General features: G+C 32.2%; 2 protein-coding genes across 4 annotated transcripts in view; both read left to right on the forward strand.

The window, feature by feature from the left end:
* The window catches only part of LOC141344741 (transcription factor E2-alpha-like), a 50,939-nt gene extending 39,218 nt beyond the window's left edge, over positions 1-11,721 (forward strand). For 2 of the 3 annotated variants that reach the window (XM_073849635.1, XM_073849634.1), the window contains exons 17-20: positions 324-459; positions 1,865-2,100; positions 8,265-8,384; positions 10,662-11,721. In XM_073849635.1, the coding sequence (XP_073705736.1) occupies positions 324-459; positions 1,865-2,100; positions 8,265-8,377 (485 nt within the window). In that variant the 3' untranslated portion in view covers positions 8,378-8,384; positions 10,662-11,721. Of the gene's footprint in view, positions 1-323; positions 460-1,864; positions 2,101-5,810; positions 6,041-8,264; positions 8,385-10,661 lie in introns of all 3 variants that reach the window. The other variant, XM_073849636.1, reaches the window with a different exon arrangement.
* A 5,016-nt stretch (positions 11,722-16,737) lies between these two features.
* On the forward strand, positions 16,738-20,101 carry LOC141344672 (cytochrome b-c1 complex subunit 10-like). Its single transcript, XM_073849550.1, has 3 exons — positions 16,738-16,787; positions 19,136-19,262; positions 19,691-20,101. Exons 1-2 carry the CDS (start codon positions 16,738-16,740, stop codon positions 19,254-19,256), a joined length of 171 nt encoding a protein of 56 aa, XP_073705651.1. The 3' UTR covers positions 19,257-19,262; positions 19,691-20,101.
* The last annotated feature ends 1,319 nt before the right edge of the window (positions 20,102-21,420 follow it).

Consider the following 21,420-nt stretch of genomic DNA (forward strand, 5'->3'; position numbering starts at 1 on the left):
TTGTTCATATATCATTCACAATTATTTTTTTTTAGCATTTTATTCCTAAAAACATGGCGAAAATGAACATTTTTTCCTCCACTTCAGTAATGCTTACGTACACCAAAACTTAGGGGTTGATTCCTCTCTATTTTCTGAAGGATTGTACTGAAGGCCATTTTATTCCTAAAAACATGGCGAAAATGCTTTTTTCTCTCTACTTTAGTAACACCAAAACTCGTCACCTTTAAAAAAATTGCAGGATGATTTTTCACAGTGCTGTTGTCACACAGTGTCATCAGCATTTTCTGTCGCTAATCTCATGTTGTTGTTTTTTCTGGCAGGTCTTTCTCTGCCTCGTTCCTCTAACGTCTCCAGTTCAGATATAAAGCGAGAAGATAAGGAAGATGATGAGAACCTGTCTATTGCAGATAAATCAGAGGACGAGAAGAAAGATGGAAAAAGCCGCACACGATCAAGGTACCTGCCTCCCCACAAACCTTAATTTAATACCAGGAGAAATAAATATACAGGACTGGTGAAAAGTTTGGAATAATTTAGAAAAATACAGTAAAAAGAGTGAAATATTATTATAATTTAAATCAGCTGTTTACTATGTGAATATCTGTTAAAATCTAATTGCTGTAATAAAATTGTCTGCAATTTTTAGCATTACTTCAGTCTTTAGTGTCACATGATCCTTCAGAAATCATTCTAATATGCTGATTTGCTGCTTATGAAACATTTCTGGTTATTATCAATGTTGACAACAGTTGTGCTGCTGAATATGTGTGTAAAAACTGAGATACATTTTTTAGGATTCACAGATGAATAGAAAGTTCAAAAGAACAGCATTTATCTGTAATTGAATCTTTTGTAACTTTGTAAATGTCTTTACTGTGTTTTGACTAATTTGAGTCCTTGCTGAGTTTTTTTTTAAATAATAGTGTATCAAAATTTCTACATAAATAAGCAGCACAACTGTTTTCAACATTGATAATAATCAAAGGTTTCTTGAACATCAAATCAGCATATTAGAATGATTTCTGTAGGATCATGTGACACTGAAGATTGAAGTAATGATGCTGAAAATTCAGCTTTGCTCACAGCTATAAATAATTTTTTTACTATATGTGACCCTGGACCACAAAACCAGTCATAAGGTAAAATTTTACAAAACTGAGATTTATACATCATATGAAAGCTCAATAAATAAGCTTTCTATTGATGCATAGTTTGTTAGGATAGAACAATATTTGACCGAGATACATCTATTTGAAAATCAGGAATCTGAGGGTGCAAAAAAATCAAAATGCTGAGAAAATCACCTTTAAAGTTGTCCAAATTAGGTTCTTAACAATGCATTTTACAAATCAAAAATTACATTTTGATATATTTACTGTAGGAATTTTACAAAAAAATCTTCATGGAACATGATCTTTACTTAATTTCCTAATGATTTTTGGCATAAAAGAAAAATCAAAAATTTTGACCCATGCAATGTATTTTTGGCTATTGCTACAAATATACCCCAGCGACTTAAGACTGGTTTTGTGGTCCAGGGTCACATATATTCACATAGAAGGCTATTTGAAATTACAATAATATTTCACAGTATTTACTGTATTTTGTTCAAATAAATGCAGCCATGGTGAGCAGAAAAGACTTATTCCTAAAGCATTAAAAAGTTCTCATTATTCAAAACTGTTAACAGCCAGTTTAGTTGTATTAGTAAACACTCAATATACTCAATGTTCCTACCTCCAGCAGTTTCTGATTGGTCCAATTTAAAACATTGAGTAAGGTACGCGTCGTTCCTTGTCAGTGTGCCCTGATTGTTTTGCCTGTAACCCCTCTCACTACTTTGTTCCTTCAACCCATGAAGTCAAGACGAGGAAGATGATGAGGACTTGCCGATTGAGGTGAAGGCGGAGCGGGAGAAAGAGCGGCGTGTGGCCAATAACGCCCGTGAGCGTTTGCGTGTGCGCGACATCAACGAGGCCTTCAAAGAGCTGGGCCGCATGTGTCAGCTGCACATGAACAATGAGAAACCTCAGACCAAACTGCTCGTCCTGCACCAGGCCGTAAACGTTATTCTCAACCTGGAGCAGCAAGTGCGAGGTCAGTGTGTGCGGCTGACCTCCGATCAGTGCTCAGGCACGAGATCTCAGACACCGCGGAGATCTGTCTGTGGTCGGGACACCTGAATGGGTTACGAGGGGAGGAGGACGGAATTATTGATTAGAGATATTAAATGCATGATGGATAAAATGCATATGCATCTAGGTTCAACACAAGTTAAATTATTTTAAGGCAAGACACTATAAGCAAAAATGCACGTTTAAGTGTTTATTTTATTGAACTTTTATCTATTTGCATTTGTAGATTTTAATTACAAAACATACCTTTATTAGTTTTTTCTCCACTTCAGCAGAACTTGCACACACCAAAACTTAGGGTTTTATTCCTCTCTATATTCTGAAGAATTTTACTGAAGGGTTTGTTCATATATCATTCACAATAATTTATGTAGCTTTTTATTCCTAAAATAATGGCGAAAATTAACATCTTTAAAAACTTTTCCTTTGCTTCAGTAACTCTTACATACACCAAAACTTAGGGTTTTGTTCCTCTCTATATTCTCTATATTCTAAAGGGTTTGTTCTAATTTAATTCACAATGATTTTTATTTCTAAAAACATAGCTAAAATGCTTGTCTTTAGAAACTAGTAGGTTTTTTCCTCCACTTTAGTAACTTACATAAACCAAAACTTGTTTTATTCCTCTCTATATTCTAAAAGATATCATTCACAATAATTATATCATTATATCAATATATCATTCACAATAATTTATGTAGCTTTTTATTCCTAAAATAATGGCGAAAATTAACATCTTTAAAAACTTTTCCTTTGCTTCAGTAACTGTTACATACACCAAAACTTAGGGTTTTATTCCTCACTATATTCTGAAAGATTTTACTGAAGGGTTTGTTCTAATTTAATTCACAATGATTTATATAGCATTTTATTCCTAAAATAATGGCGAAAATGCATATATTTAAAAACTAGGAGGTTTTTTCCTCCACTTCGGCAGCACTTACATACACCAAAACTTAGGGTTTTATTCCTCTCTATATTCTGAAAGATTTTACTGAGGGGTTTGTTCATATATCATTCACAATTATGTATGTAGAATTTTATTCCTAAAACATGGCGAAAATGCATATCTTTTAAAAACTAGGAGTTTTTCCTCCACTTCAGTAACTCTTACTAACACTAAAACTTAGAGGTTTATTCCTGTCTATATTCTGAAAGATTTTACTGAAGGGTTTGTTCGTATATAATTAACAATGATTTATGTAGCATTTTATTCCTAAAAACATTTTTTTCTGTCTTTTAACAGTATTTTCGGATTAATTAACTGATTAAAAAAGAAATCCCAAATCCCCTCGGTAAAAATCTTTAACTCTAATATGTCAAGAAAATACAACAAAAATTTAGATACTGGCTTTGTCCAGTGTTCAGAAAAATCTTTGCAAAATAGTGCATCTTCAATTAGACAATGCCTCGGTTGTGTATTTAACTATAACACTCAGAAATCTTGTAGTGCAAAAACGTTACCAATTTTTAACGTAACCAATCCACTGGAGAAGTATGATGATGTTTATTAGTTAAAAGTTTTACCCTGTTCACATGTGTTGTCTTGCCTTAAAATACATTCTAGAAACAACCTATTAACGCCCTGGCTACCCTGGCTGTGTTAAACTCAAAAAATTAACATTTATCTTTGTGGTAATTCTTTTGAGATGCATAATGTAGTATGTTACGTAACCCTCCTGCCTCCAGCCCACACAGGTGTCTGTTTAGGGTGATTGTGGGACTGTCTGCACTTTCTGTAACTGTGCATGTGTTTTCTGTCTGTCATTTCATGTTTAGTGCTCATCCCTTCCTGTTTTCTGTTTATCTCACCTGCTTGCAAGATTCACGCAACTAACAGACTCAGATTAAAGCTTGTTAGGTATTTAATTTAGGAAGAGTTTTAAAGGATATTACAACTGAAAAAAGCATCATGAAAGTAGCCTAAATTACTTGTGCGCTATATTCCTAGTCTTCTGATGTTTTGAGAAACAGACCTGAATTTAAGTTGTTCACAGACAATCATTTTGTCCGCTGTAGTTCTTACATTTTATTCACGCCACAAGACTAAAGAAACAAATGACGTAAAAACGTGACGTAAAACTTTCATTTATGTTTTAGTTACGTTTTTATTTTCCAGTTCCAATTTCAGTCACAAAACATGATGATACAACTTCAGAATACTTGAAATATAGTGCACTAGTTGTATGGACTACTATTTAAGACATTGCATGATGCTTTTTTGTCATTTTTTGGAGTTGACAACATCTGTGCCCAATTATTTTCCACAAAATGACATGCGGATTGACTAAATGATGGCATTTTGATCATTCCTTCAAGACTAGCATGAATGCAGCCATTTATGCATAATGCATGCAACCATCCTGATTTCCACAGTGGAGATAATTTCAAAGCTTCTGTTTGTCTATCCCCAATTGTTCAATCCTTTTAAATCTGTCTTTATACATCTTATAGTTTCTTTCCCTCCCCCCAATTTGACTGTTGGGTGTCTGTAACCCCTTCAGATCCGCTGTGAAAAGCTTTTTCCGCAGACATTAACCCCGCAGATTAGAAGAGACGGACCCGTTCTTTTATGTTTCCTCCTTAACGTTTTACTCGCTTCGGATTGTGACGGTCTGATTAATGCTTGCATGTCATGTTTAACCCTCTGTTTGCCAGGTTGTTTTTCTTTTTACCATCTCTCCATCTGTTCTTCAGCCCTTTTCTTTGCAGATGGCCGCAGTGGTTTTTTGTCTCATGCTGTATAAATGCATCTCAGCAGCGGGATGCGTTTACGATGAGACAGTCGCATTCACCTCATCCTGTCTTCTGTCTGGCTCTCTCAGTGGCAGTGTGTGTTTCTGTTCGGTTCTTGGCAGACGGTGCATCTCTCTCATCTTGCTGTCCTCTCGTCTTGCGCTCTTTCGCTCCGCAGCAGATCCCACAGGCCTCCTGAAAGCCGCTGACACTGTAATGCGTAGCCTCCGGCTGTTTTTTCTTTGAAATTGCGTGTCCGCTCACAATTAAAGAAAGATGCTCCGGGTCGGTTATATCCCGCTCTCTTCTCCGCGCAGCCACCGGATCCCTCTCTGCAACCTTCGTATAACGGCAATCAGAGTTTTAATTGGTTCACTTCCAGTCTGGAGTTTAAAATTCAGCATTTGCTTCTGCTTTTCAAATCCTCTTAAATATCTGTTTAATGTTGAACAGAATTTTTAGGCCATTTTAAAATGGTGGTAATTTTCTTTAGTGAATATATACAGAAATATAGAAAAAGATTATAATGAATGTTTATAATCTAAATAATGAATATAACTCATTTTGTAATGAATATACAGGGTTATATGTAGTGAATATATATTTGATTGTTGTTGTTTTTTTTTCAAAACGTTCCAAAACTATTATAAAAATAAATAAGAATATACATAAGCATATATATTTATATATAACATTTAAAAAGTATGTCAAAGTAATGTTAATAATTATAATTTTAATTTTAATTTTACATATGTATATAATTATATAAGTCAATAATTTATCAAATGTATATTCACTAAAGACCCGTGTAGAATGAATTGCAATTAACGTTCTTCAGTAGTAAGGTTTTTCTGACTTAATGAAGCTGAAAGAGTTAATTTAGTATTAGAATGGACTTAACGAGGTGACTAACGAGCGCCTGGTCGCCCCTGGCAGCAGCCTGTCGGAGGAGTGTCTGACGGTGGAGGAGAAGGAGCAGCGTGAGCGCGAGCGGCGCATGGCCAATAACGCTCGGGAGCGGGTGCGCGTGCGGGACATTAACGAAGCCTTCAGGGAGCTCGGCCGCATGTGTCAGCTGCACCTGAAGAGCGACAAGGCTCAGACTAAACTCATCATCCTCCAGCAGGCCGTGCAGGTCATCCTGGGCCTGGAGAGACAGGTGCGAGGTAGGACGAATCCCTCTGAACCGCCACCGTCCTGCCGAGAAACACCAGACACACACGCACCGCCGCTGCTGCTGCTGAGAGCTACGCGTCTCTTTCCTCGCTTTGACCGCCGCCGTGTGCTTGTGTGATGCTAACCTGTGTGTCCCTGACCTTTGGCATCTTTCTCTGCACATTCTGCTTTGTTTAACGTGATTTGCACAAGTAGTGATATTAAAAATCTTTCTTAGCAATCCTCGGTTTAAAAGCCATATGTAACATTCAGTTGATTCATAATTGGATTAATCTGACAAAAAACTTGTCTAAATTATATTTCACCCCCCCAAAAAAAAGCATGGTATTACCATGGTATACACTGCCACTCAAAGGTTTGGGATCAGTACGATTTTTAATTCCTTTTAAGGAGACTTTTCTATGGAAGCACGTTTTTTTTCTCAGAACTGAGATCTCACAATTATGAGTTATAAAGTCAGAATTGCTAGATATAAAATCTGAATTTTGACACTTCTGACTTTTTTATTCTCGTAATTGCAAGTTTGTATATGGCAGTTCGGACTTTTTTCTTAGAATTGTGAGATAGAAACTCTCAATTACAAGTTATAAAGTCCATTTCTGAGGAGAAAAAACATGTACACACAATTGCTAGTTTATCACACAATTCTGACTTAATTTCTCAGAATTGCGCAGTTATATCTCGCAGTTCTGACGACAGCTCGCAATTGTGAGTTTATTTCATGCAATTCTGACTTTTTTCTCAGAAATGCATGATACAAACTCACAATTCAGACTTTTTTTCTCGCAATTACGAGTTTACATCTCGCAATTCTGACTATTTTTCTTCGAACTGAGATATAAACTCACAATTGCTAGATATAAAGTCAGATTTGCGAGATATAAACTAGTTAGTATTTTGCAATTTTGACTTTTTCCTTGAAGTTGCAAGTTTGTATATCACAATTCTGACTTTTTTTCTTTGAATTGTGAGATATAAACTCGCAATTACGAGGTATGAAGTCCATTTCTTGAATTGTGAGTTTATATATGTCAACATCTCACTTAAGTTTATAATCACACAATTCTGACTTAATTTCTCAGAATTGCGCCGTTATATCTCGCAGTTCTGACTATAGCTCGCAATTGCGAGTTTTATATCATGCGATTCTGACTTTTTCTCGCAATTGCGAGTTTAAATCTCGCAATTCTGACTTTTTTTCTCAGAACTGAGATGTAAACTCTCAGTTGCTAGATATAAAGTCAGAATTGCGAGATATAAACTAGTTTGTATTTCGCAATTTTGACTTTTCCCGCAATTGCTAGTTTGTATATTGCAATTCTGACTTTTTTCTCAGAATTGTGAGATATAAACTCGCAATTGTGAGAAACAAGTCCATTTCTGAAGAGAAAAAAAGATTTGATGTTCACAGAATTGTTTATATATCTCAACATCTCACTTAAGTTTATAATCACACAATTCTGACTTAATTTCTCAGAATTGTGCGATTTATATCTTGCAGTTCTGACTTTATAGCTTGCAATTGCGAGTTTTTAGCGTTCAATTCTGAATTTTTTTCTCAGAAATGCATGATACAAACTCACAATTCTCGCAAATTTTTATATCTCGCAGTTTTGACTTTAAAACTTGCAATTGTGAGTTTATATCTCACAATTTTGAGAGAGAATATATTAGTATGTCAGAATGATTTCTGAAGGATCATGTGACACTGAAGACTGAAGTTCAAAAATTCAGCTTTGCAACACAGGAATAAATTATATTTTTAAGTATATTAACACAAAAAATGTTATTTTGAATTGCAATAATATTAAATTTTTTTACTTTTTTTCTCTTAATTTATAATCAAATAAACAGAACATTAATGAGCTTTAAAAAAAAAACATTAAAAATCGTACTCATCCCGAACTTTTGAGCGACAGTGTATATCCAGGAGCGATTAGGCGTTTAGGCATTGTAATACTAAGATACTGTTGTTTTTATTAATGAGCCATTACGATTTGTAGCATTTCATGACAACTAAATGTGTTTTCCTGATAAATTCTAAATATTTTATAATACCATTTCTGGAGTAAATCACGTTGTGCTTTCTTCCTCCCACCTGCTCTTCCATCATTATATAAGTGTGATTGTTTGAGAAGCTGCTTTATCAGAATGTAATCTGACAGGAATCGCTCACAGACTTTAATATCTAATGTCAATTGCTGTTTCATTCAGAGCGTAATCTGAACCCGAAGGCCGCGTGTCTGAAGAGGAGAGAGGAGGAGAAGGTCACAGGAGACCCGCAGATGCTGTCCGGTCTGGGTGGGGATGGACACGGCCATATGTAACATTCAGGTGAGCTTTACATGTGTGATTATGATGATGCAATTGAATATTCATGTTATATTCGTGCATTTGGCAGATGCATTTATCCAGAGTGAGTTGCATTGCATTAAAAGTATAAATTTGATTAGTTTATGTATTCCTTGTGAGTCAAACCTAGAGGTTTTTACATATCTGGAGCAGAATCCTATGAAATCAGTTTTGTTTTATTTCCCAAATTTCATTTTATTTTTGTCTTATTTTGGATTCCATTGTTTCGTTGAAATTTTTCTGTATTCCATTTTATTGGTTAAATTAAATTTTAGTTGTCAAAAAGCTTGTCTAATAAATTATGAAACTTACTAAAACTACATTAATTACTTTTAAGAGCCTGTAAAGTGTTTTTGTTGTTACTTTTTCCCTAATTTAGGTAAAAATTATTACTTTTTTTTTTTATCATTCTGAATTCCATATTTTTTCTGTTCCGTTTTTGTTTTTTTTAGATTCCATTTTCATGATTGAATTAAATTTTATAAGTCAAAATGCATGTCTAATTAATTAAAATCATTAAACTTTCATAATTTAACAACAGGTTCCTTACCAAAATTACACATTTTTCCCCTGAAATTCTTTATTTTTATTTTTTTTTCTGTTTTTTTTTTTTCCCGGATTCCATTTTCATGGTTGAATTAAAGGAGAACTCCGGTGTGATATTGACCTAAAGTGTATTGAATCATGATACCGAGTGTGAACGTACCTTGCATATTTCATCTCGGTTTGTGTCCAGCTGTCCGAAATCTGGGGTCAGTTAGCCGATGCTCACAACAGGCTGTCTATGAGAGTCAACAGGGCATCGGAAAAGCCATGTAAATAAATCACTGTTTTACGCCATTTACGAGGCACAAAGTAGCTCCGCACTTCATCGGTAGACTTCCAAGGGCCCTGACATTTAAAACGAGACATTGAGAACTCAGAAAAAGCACCGGTAGTTTATTTACAAGAAGATTTATACAGACAGTACCTGGGAAAGAAAATCCGGTCGCCGCCATCCTGAACTTAGTCACGATAAATCGAGTGTCGAGCACCAATGAATTTATCAGGTTATCAACGTATCAGGTTGTAGTTTCCTTCGTGCTCGACACTCGACTTATCGTGACTACATTTAAGATGGCGGCCACCGCTCTGTTCCTGGTGGAAGATGTCTGTATAAATCTTCTTGTAAATAAACTACCGGTGCTTTTTCTGAGTTCTCAATGTCTCGTTTTAAATGTCAGGGCCCTTGGAAGTCTACCGATGAAGTGCGGAGCTACTTTGTGCCTCGTAAATGGCGTAAAACAGTGATTTATTTACATGGCTTTTCCGATGCCCTATTCACTCTCATAGACAGCCTGTTGTGAGCATCGGCTAACTGACCCCAGATTTCGGACAGCTGGACACAAACCGAGATGAAATATGCAAGGTACGTTCACACTCGGTATCATGATTCAATACACTTTAGGTCAATATCACACCGGAGTTCTCCTTTAAAACTTCTTAATCAAAAGGCATGTCTTAATTCATTAAAATCATGAAACCTAACATAATTTAGCAACCGATTATTAACAGAAAGTACATTTTGAAGTTTGATTTTTTTTTTTTTTTTTGGTCATATGTTGTTGCTGTATTATTTTATATTATTTATTTTTTTCCCTAAACTTTAGTTTTATTTTTCTCAAATTCTTTGTTTATTAATCAAAAAAAAATGTCTAATCAGTTGAATTCAGAAAACTTTAACAATTTAGTAATTTATCAACATCTAGCATTATTAGGCCCCTATGAAATATTTAATATTTTTTTAAAAAATTGTTTTTTTTACTATTTTATTATTTAATTTTTGGATTTATGTTTTAATACAAATAAATTATTAATAACTGGTAAACAAATGAATGCATAAAACTTAAACAGTTGAATAATTTTTTTTTTAATGTAAAAAATTTTTCTTTTTCTTTTTTGGCAAACAAAGTGCTGTTAAATTAAAGAGTTTTAATAAAATTATTATTATTATTGATATTGCTATTACTTTGGGAAATGCATTCTACTGTAAAGTAGAAATATTTCTAATAATTTCAAGTGGAACCAAACTTTTATTTTGAAGGGTTGTGGTGAAGTGTCTGTTTCTGTTGATAGTTTAATGCTGGTGAAGTGAACTCCACTAGATTTAAGTTCCAGTGTGAATCTGCTTTTACTCTGTATGAATGAAAAACAGCCTTTGCAAATGAAAACAAATGCATTCAGATGAGCTTCTAATGCCGTTTCCGTTTTTCCCGACAGATCCTGCCGTAAGGAAGCTCTCCGTCGACGTGGCCTTATCTTCCCGTTCTTGTTCCAGAGTCCACACACATTACACACATTCGTGATTTATATATTATAAACAGATGTGTTGAAGACTCGCATACACACCGTAACTTCCCGAGCCGCTCGTCCGGCTCCGAAACACAGTATGTCCTCACCAACACACGCGATCGTGGACCATCGGTGGAAATCACCCGTGAGAAACAGCGTCTGCGGGCCCGGACCGTCCTGCTGTTTGCTGGTGTGCTGTTGGATTTACAGTGTGCTGTTATATAGCACACAGACACACACCACCCATGAGCTCAAGCTCCGCTGCGGGAACAGATTCCTTTTTTTCTAGTCCATGTATTCGAGTTTGACTTTCTTTTGTACCGTTTTGTGTTTATGATGTAGAAAGAAATGTGCAGTTTTGATACGCAATGTTTATGGTTCTGTTTGGGGATCGCCACTAATGCGTGAATCCCACAAAAACGGACATATTTCACTTCGAAAAAACAGTTTTATAAGGAAAATTAAGCCTGTTTTATGGAACATTAAGATTTTTCTCCTTGTTATAATTCAAAAAAGTACTCTAAGGTAAAAAAAAATGCTTAATTGTTTATTGCATGTCCTTTATGCATTAATTTATCTTTAAATTACAATTTGGTTTTTGTTTCTTTATTGTGTTACATTACATATGTAAGGATATAAGAATACAAACATAAGTCATAATGATCCCTAAAAAGGCTTTATTTTCTTCAGGTAAATTTATTTTATTTTATGGGTGAAATATCTGAACATGTTTTTGTTTTTCACTTTAATTTCTGCCATCATCCAAAAAAAAATGGAAATAATTTTTTTAAAGTAAATTAAGCCTGTTTCGGGCATTTAAAAAAAGAAATACATAATTGAGTGTGTCTTGCATGTCCTTTATGCTGATTTAAATTATTACATTACATATGTAAGGATGTAAGAATACAAAAGTAAGTCATAATGATCCTAAAAATTGGCTTTATTTTATTTCTGAACTTTTTTTTTCACTTTAATTTCTGCCATCCCAAAAAAAGGAAATAATTTTTTACAGGAAAATTAAGCCTGTTTTACAAAACATTAGAATTTTTCCTAATGTTTTTTCAAAACAAAAAACAATAATGTAGTTTAGTGTTTATATTTTCTGTTTTTTACACTGATTTAAATTTACATAATTGTATTACAGTGTTTTTACTGTATTACATTTAGAAAAATAAACACTTGGACACATTAAGTTAATGAAAAATAATGGAAAAGTCATAATCTTTTATAACAATATTTTTTATTTTTATAGGGGTGAAATTTCTGAACATGTTTTTGTTTTTCCATTTAATTTCTGCCATAATTTAGTTTTTTCAAGAAAATTAAGCCCGTTTCGGGCATGCAAAACAAAAAATAATTAATGTAAATGTGTTTAGTGTTTTTTTTTTGTGTTCTTGACACTGATTTAAATTTAATTAATTGTATTACAGTGTTTTTACTGTATTACATTTAAAAATATGTAAGAATGACAAAATAAACACTTGGGCACATTAAGTTAATGAAAAAAAAATGGAAAAGTCAGTATGCAATAAAATAAAATAAAATTGACCTGAATATTTTTTTTTTTATAATGTTTTTGTTTTTCACTTTAATTTTTGCCATCATCCAAAAAAAGGAAATATTTTTTCCAACAAAATTAAGCCCATTTCAGGCATGCAAAATAAAAAAGCTTAGTTTTTTTTAATTGATTTTATTTTTTGGAGTGAAATATCTGTCTGTGTTTTTGTGGGATTCACTTGTAATATCTGCCATCATTCACCAAAGTACCAGAGCTTGTGTTTTTCATTGTGGATTTCTTAAGTATTGGAAAACGCTGGATAAAATTTCTCTTGCTTTTTTTTTTTTTTTGTCTCTCATTTCCGAGTAACTCATTTGATATGATGGTAAACCGAACCACGCGTATGAACCGCAGAGAAAACCCCTGGGAAGCGTCTCTTTATGCACATGTGTGACCGAGTCTGAGCATTTCAGCCATGTATTAGCACACGTTTCTGACTCCATCTCTCCATTTGCTTCGGATGTGACGTCCGTTTGGTTTTTTAGAGGAAATCTGACCACTCGACTCAGATTTGATGGCTAAAGTCGTGCATTTGATCAACTGAACGAATTTGCTGCCACTTCTTGTCAATATTTCTACACAAAGTAGAGGGAAAAAAAAAATAGATGGCAAGGGTCTTACCAAGGCGACCCGGAGTTGTTTTTTTACTTCTTTTATAAAGTTGTGTTAATTGTTTGTGTTTACTTGTTTTTGTTATTATCTGTGTTGATTTTAAATGTTAGATAAATGGCAAAACTAGTGCTGAAGTACGCCAGGAACAAATTGTGTTTCGTATTTCTGTTGCGATTTTTCTTACGCCAGAGCTTGGGAATTAATTTGTCGCTTAGAGATGCCAATTTTGCGTTTAACCACACAGAAATGTTCCTTATTGTTGATAAGGTGAATAATCACTGTGCCCGAAATTTAGCAAAAATGTTGATCGGTAGATGTTTTGGATCCAAATTGAAAGGAAACACAGTGCTGAGTTTATCTCTAGAGATCCTTTTCTTTTCTTCGTTAGTACTAACATCGTCTTTTGCGACTAAAGGACGATTATATGAATTCTTCTTGTTTATGTATTGCAAAAATGTAAACTCTTAAAGGAGAGAGAGAGTGGCCTTCCTCATTCTCCGGCGGCGGGGAGTGATTCTGTACTAGTGCCTGCATCGTTTTGTTCAGTTTTATCCTGGAGTCAGTCAGGTTTTTATTCAGACGTCACGTCTTGTGGCATCGACTTGAGAATATTTTATAAATTCACATCAAGAGGGACGTGAGAATTCCAGATGTATGTTAAGTGAATTCTTGCTCCTCTGAGCAAATAAAGTACTTTCTTTGTAAACATGCATCTGTTTGTGTCCATTCTGTTCGTACACCTATTTTTAGTCTCAGATCTGATCACAGGGATCTTTGGAGGAATGTTTGTTTCCTTAGTGGAGGAATCATCTTTACAAGCCTTCGAAACGTCTCATCTTTTGAGGAATGTTTGTTTTTTGCATTTTATGTTTGGGTTATTTCAATCTTGTCTTACTAAAACAAATTATTAGAGATATGGAGTTTTTACATTTTATATGAGTGTCTGCTATACTGTCATAAAGATTCTGGATTCTATTTCCTTTCTTTTTTTTCTTTTTTTTTAGAAAGTTTAACATATGTAATAAAAGTTTAACTAAAACTACATTTTATTGCCCTGTGAAATCTATTTAATTCTTTTTTCCAAATTCAGTTTTTTTTTTGTCAGTTGTATTTTCTTTCTGGAGTTTAATGATTCATTTAATTATTAAACTCCAAATTTATTTTATTATTCAGAAAGCATGTCTAATTAATATAACAATTAAAAAAAAAAAAAAAAAAAAAAGTTGTAAAAATTACAGTTTATGGCTGTATGTAATTCTTTTTTGTTTTTCCCCCCAAATTCTTTGTTTATTAATCAAAAATAATGTCTAATCAGTTGAATTTAAAACATTTTATTTTTAAAAATGGTCCAGAAGTTCAGTTAAAAAGTATTGCTAGTGAATTGAAATCATGGAACTAAAAGTTTACCTAAAACTACATTTTATTGTCCTATTAAATCTATTTAATTTTTTTTCTCAAATTCTGTTTTTTTTTTTTTTCTTGTGATTTTAATGATTCAGTTTAATCAGATAATTATTTTATTAATCAAAAAGCATGTCTAATTAATATAACAATTTTTTAGAAGTTACAGTTTATGTATGTAATGGTTTTTTGGCCATATGTTGTTGGCTGCTTTTTTTTTTTTTTGGCCAGAATTCTTTGTTTATTAATCAAAAACAATGACCAATCAGTTGAATTTAAAACATTTTGTTTTTATAAATGGTCCAGAAGTTCAGTTAAAAAACATTTCTAATCATTGAAATCATGAAACTTGCATAATTTAACAACAGTTTAACAAAAAAAATAAAATTTAGGGCCTTATAAAATGCCTCTTATTTTTTCCCCAAATTAAATTCTGAATTCTATTTCCTTTTTTAAGTATGTTTAATTTAACAAAATTTCAATAGAAGTTTAACTAAAGTTATATTTTATTGCCCTATGAAATCATTGTTATATAATTTTTTTCCAAATTCTGTTTTTCGGTTGTATTTTTTCCACTGGATTTTAATGATTCAGTTTAATCAGATTATTTTAATAATCAAAAAGCATGTCTAATTAATAAAGCAACCATTTTAAAAGGTATAAAAAAAATCACAGTTTAAGGCTGTATGTAATTTTTGTTTTTTTTTTGTTTTTTTTGGCCAAAATTCAGTTTTATTTTTCTTTGTTTATTAATCAAAAATAATGTCTAATCAGTTAAATTTAAAAAATGTTATTTTCAAAAAGTTATCCAGAAATTCAGTTAAAAGGCATTTTTAATAATTGAAATAATGAAACTTGCATAACTTAACAACAGTTTAACAAAAAATATGTTTTAGGGCCTTATAAAATGCGTCTTATTTTTTGCCCAAATTCCATTTTTCTGCTGTAATTCTGGATTCTATATCCTTTTTTTTAAAATATGTCTAATTTAACAAAATTTCAATAATAGTTTAACTAAAACTACATTTTATTGTCCTATTAAATGTATTTCATTTTTTTTCTGGATTTTAATGATTCAGTTTAATCAGATAATTATTAATCAAAAAGCATGTCTACTTAATATAACAATTTTGTACAATTTTGTTACAAGGTTGTATGTAATTTTTTTTTTTTTTTTTTTTTTTTTTTCCTAAATTCTTTGTATATTAATCAAAAATAATATCTAATCAGTTCAATTTAAAAAAAATGTAACAATTTAACAATTTATTAACATTTTTACACTACTGGGCTATTTTTAAAAATTTTCCAAAAGTTCAATAGATGGACTCTTGTTTCATATTTTAGGCTTTTTGGGGTTAATGCTGTTCAGAGACTTACACAAAACACAATATATGCACGAAATCAGAAAGAGTAAATATGACAAAAAAAATTCAGGACCTTACATGTATTGTTAGAGAATAGCCTACCAGTGTTGGAGGTAACGCGAGTTATGTAATCCGATTACTTTTTTTTTTCAAGTTACTTATTTACTGTATTTCTAGACGAAATGTCAACATGCATTTACTCATCTCACTCCCAGAATGGCGGCACATTATAAAGGTTTGTTTGAGCTGCGCCCTCTACTGTACAGACATCAATTTACATTTCCTTAAACTTATTCATTTGGCTTTGAAAAAGGTCTGAAAGGGCTTGTACATTTGCCCAAAAGTAAACAAGCAAGCCCAGCTAACATGATTTTTTTTACGAGGAATTAAAGTAATGCACTACCTTCCATAAAAAGTAACTAAATAAAGTTACTTTTTAGGGAGTAACGGAATATTGTAACGCATTACTTTTAAAAGTAACTTTCCCCAACACTGGAGAAGCACTGTTAGAATGTGGCATTATATAATTATAGATAGATAGATGGATAGATAGATAGATAGATAGATAGATAGATAGATAGATAGATAGATAGATAGATAGATAGATAGATAGATAGATAGATAGATAGATAGATAGATAGATAGATAGATAGATAGATAGATAGATAGATAGATAGATAGATAGAAAGAAAATAAATTGTAATCGTTCACATATGAGCTGTTTCAGAGCGCCTCCTGTTGGATATCAAACTACTTTTATTCTCTTTCGTTTCACAAATTCCGTTTTTTAAAATAACATTCATAATGTTCATATGCATCTTCTTGGTGACTTATTTAAATTTTTAAGACAGAAATAAAAAAAATGTTTTTTAAAAAATAAATAATATAATATAAAAATAAATGCAATTTAAATTAATTAATTTATCGTACTTTTTATTTAGAGACTTTTACTTTGTAGCAGCCCTTCAACAACGAACTTCCGCGTATTGTCGCTCACAGCTGATGACGCTTCATCCGCAGTTTTCTGTGCGTTTGCTTTAGCCGTCCTGCTCCTCACACACGTCTAATCATGTTGGGCAAAATAATCGGACAGAAATACGTGTCTGTCGCGAAAACATGGTAAGTACACGACAAAACACAGTACAGCTGGATGATCCTGTCGTTTTGTTAAATTAATGTGTTGGTTTTTATTAATAGTGTTGTCCTTGTGGCGACCTGACTGTAGCTTGCTAAAGCTAATGAACTCAGGTCACGATAACACACGCTGATGGACTTAACTGTTGTGTTCTTTCGACTCTTTATGTCACTTAAAGTGCAAAAAATATTTATTTAATGGTGTGGTATGTGTTTATGAATGCGGCAGCTGTTTGTGTTTTCTTATCAGTGTTCAGACTGCTTTATTGTACAAAATAGTCATCAATACAAACGAGAAAAAACCGTAAAGTTGTGACAAACTGCTTCTTACATTGTTCAGTAAGATTAAAAAAAAATCAAGAATATCTTTAGGATTATTTTACAGCCTGTTTGACCTTCAGAATAATATAATAATATTGTCAAATATAAACAAGAACATTACGTTTTGTCAAGACAAAGGGAAAAAAAACTAATATTTTGGTTTATATTATTATTTATAGTATCTTTATTAAACCTCTGTGTTCTTGTCTTAACCTTCTTTTGCTTTTTTTATTAACAAAATGGTCAAGATTTGTAGTTTGGAAGTTTAGGAGAATTTTATAAAAGACCAAAAATTGAACACGTAAATTGCCTTATGATTCTATTTTGATAATCTTGTTGATGCCTTAATAGTATTACAATAAACATGCGCCTTTAACCCTGTAAAGCCTGACATATCAAATCATAGTCCGAAAATAAACTATGTTTTTCGAAATGAAAAAGTTTATTAAATCTTTAGACAAAATATTTTGAAAAAGTAAAATGGCTTTTTTATGTCTCCTATAGTCTGATATAGTGAGAATATGAAGGAAAAACAGGCCTGTTTTATTCAGAGACTCAACTGAGCAAAAATGTAATTGGTGCAGATTCTAATTTTTTTTTTTTTTCATTTTCCATCCTTTTTTTCTTTTTTTCATTTTTAAAGCAGTACAGAAAACAAAACATATAACAGGTTATACCATAAAAACAAAACATGTAGAACACAGTTATATGTACATGCATTTATGTGAGGTGTATGTGTGCAACAGTTGTGTGGAGTATGTGTATCTCTCCATTATACATTTCCTAATATAGTAGAACAGAACGTTTATAGAGCTAAAGGTAGGAGAGAGAAAGAAAGAGGAGAAAAAAGAAAAAAATTAAGTAACTTAATTTTGAAAATTAAAGATAGAAAGGGAGAGAGAGAGAAAAAAAAATATATACACATTTTCATAATATTGATCATAATAAAAATATAATATTAATAAGAAAAAAAAAATCTCTCTCTCTTTCTCTCTCTCTCTATATATATATGTGACCCTGGACCACAAAACCAGTCATAAGGTTAAATTTTACAAAACTGAGATGTATACATCATATGAAAGCTCAATAAATAAGCTTTCTATTGATGTATGGTTTGTTAGGATAGGACAATATTTGGCCGAGATACATCTATTGGAAAATCTGCAATCTGAGGGTGCAAAAAAATCAAAATACTGAGAAAATCCCCTTTAAAGTTGTTCTAATTAAGTTCTTAACAATGCATATTACTAAACAAAAATATTACATTTTGATATATTTATAGTAGGAATTTTACAAACTATCTTCACGGAACATGACCTTTACTTAATATCCTAATGATTTTTGACATAAAAGAAAAATCAATACTTAAGACTGGTTTTGTGGTCCAGGGTCACATATGTATGCATGTGTGTATATATGTATATATATTAATAAGTTAAAAAAAGGAACATAAATAAATTAAAACAACGTGATGATTCTAATATTTATTTAATGAAATTCTGCTGCTGCTGCTTGTAATGTAAATCAATAAGATCTTTATAACAGTACAGCAGATACTGATTTAAATATCAGTGACCGCTCTATATCTCCAAAAATATGTCTTAGTAAGATGAGGTTGAAATGATCCAAACATGTAATGTAGCGATTGAGAGAAGAACAAATAAATGCTCCTCAAAAGATCCTGATGATCAGTTTTGACACTCATTGATTTTTCTACAAAATGATTTATTAAGAAGCAAGTAAAGCCAAGCTGCTTTAGTCCAGTAAGCGTTCATCTGTAAATATTACTCAGGTTATTCTGACATTTACTTGATAAAAACCAGTCAAGATTTGACAGCAAAAAGACGCTTGTTCAACTCCACTAAAAGACCTTTGACTTGATGATCAAATCAATCTGACGACTGAAGGAATGTAGAAGATTGTGTGGAATAGTTCTTATCATTTAGAGGCCTCTGTGTATCAATTTCGATCCAACATCTTCATCATTTGCTCAAGACTCCCATGTTCTCCAGGGTTCCCACGCTCGCGGTCTGGGGTGGAGTTGGAGGTGTTGCTCTCGTTCACTTCACAGACTGGAGGCTCATCTTGGACTACGTTCCCTACATCAGTGGAAAGTTCACGAAGGATGAGTAGATGGAGGTTTGTTGTGTTTATCTCTTCATTAACCTTTCTAGACTTCAAGATCAGTTTGACTCGAGACTTATTTTGCATAGTATGATACACTGTAAAAAGTTTTCACCAGATTCAACTTAAAAACCTAAGTTCAGCAGCTGCCTTAAGTTTTTAAGTTAAATCAGCTTAAAACTACAAGTCATTTTAACGTATTACAATCAAAATTAGTTGATTTAACTTGTGAGTTGAAAGGACTTAAGTTGATTTAAGGCAGCTGCTGAACTTAGGTTTTTAAGTTGAAACTGGTGAAAACTTTTTACAGTGTATGAAAATCAGTTTTTTAACTGTTCAGTCAAAATAAATGTCATTTTTTGCTCCAAAAAAGTTCTTTTTTACTGCTTGTCTGAACAAAGCAAAGTGACTTTCTATTTGACTGCTTGTTGTTCATGTTGTAGGTCAGGTTTGCTTCAGAAGGATTGAAGATGGAGATGTTTGTCACTGTTGGAGATGAAGACATCAATTCACCGTGTGAATCACCCTCTTTGTGTTCATCACTGCTAAAGAACAATGTGATATTTATTTTTTGGAGTGTTCAATCCATTTTTTCCCTCATGGTTATTTTTCAGTGTGGATTACACTCATGAACAGAGTAAAGTCTCCTCATCAAAATCAAATGATTATAAAGCTGTAAAACCTTCATCGTTTGTTTCCACTGAATTGATTTCCAACTGAGTCATTAAGAACATCATTGTGGACCTGAACTGTAAATTTTTTGTTTTTAAATTTTTTTGTGATCTCCATGTCATCCGCTTAACTGCGGGTCACTGGTGATGCTTGTTAATAAATAAATAAATAGAAGAAAATAAGTTTGAGGTGTTTCACACTTTATGATCACCTTATGCGTGAGTTTACCATTATTAATGTAGATTTACATTCATTTGATTTCTATATAGGTGACCCTGGACCCCAAAACCAGTCATAAGAGATTAAGAGTTGAAACTGAGATTTGTACATCATCTGAAAGCTGAATAAATAAAATTAACATTAATGAAATTCTGGAATCTGAGGGTGCAAAAAAAAAAAAAAAAATACTGAGTAAATCTCCTTTAAAGTTGTTTTAAAAGTTCTTAGTAATGCATATTATTAATCCAAAATGAAGTTTTGATAAATTTACGGTAAGAATTTTACAAAATATCTTCATGAAAGTGATCTTTACTTAATATCCTAATGATTTTTGATATAAAAAAAAATTGATCATTTTGACCCATGCAATGTATTTTTTGCTATTGCTATAAATATACCTGTGCTACTTAAAACTAGTTTTAAGGTCCATGGTCACATATGTTTTTATCTTCAGTAAAAACTCTTGAATTAATGTGCATACATTTTTAGGGGAGGCTTCAAATCATTCAGTACACCCGGGTTATTTTAGTATCATTGATATGCACTTATGTTTTTTTGCAAATATTTTAATATTTTCCATTTCAATTTTTTGGTATTTTTTCATCATTTGATTTTTTTTTATATATATATATTTTGTGTTGTGTTTTGTTAAAAGTTTATTTAGTTTTTAGTTTAGTTTCATTTTGAATTTTTTGATATTTAATTTGACTGAATTTGATGTTCCTTTTATTTTAAGCAATGGCATGTTTTTATTTAATTTGTTTAATGTATATATAGTCAGATATTTCATGAAATTAGATTATGAATATTTAAAAATATATAAAATTTTTAATTAAATATTAAAATGTGAATATAATATGTGACCCTGGACCGCAAAACAAAATTAAGTCTTAATTAAGCATGGGTAATTTGATCCCAAAATCATTAAATTAAGTAAAGATCATGTTCCATGAAGATATTTAGCAAATTTCCTACTGTAAATATATCAAAGCTTAATTTTCGATTAGTAATATGCATTGCTAAGAGCTTCATTTGGACAACTTTAAATGTGATTTTCTCAATATTTAGATTTTTTGCACCCCCAGATTTAAATTTTAAAATAGTTTTATCTTGACTAAATATTGTCCTATCCTAACTTCAACGGAAAGCTTATTTATTCAGCTTTCAGATGATGTATGAATCCAAATTTTTTTAAAAAGACCCTTATGACTGATTCTGTGGTCCAGGGTCACGTATGTCTATGATATGAATAACTTTCAATTGAATAATAGTCTGACTATGG

This window comes from Garra rufa, chromosome 10 (assembly GCF_049309525.1).
Source record: "Garra rufa chromosome 10, GarRuf1.0, whole genome shotgun sequence".
Lineage (NCBI taxonomy): Eukaryota > Metazoa > Chordata > Actinopteri > Cypriniformes > Cyprinidae > Garra > Garra rufa.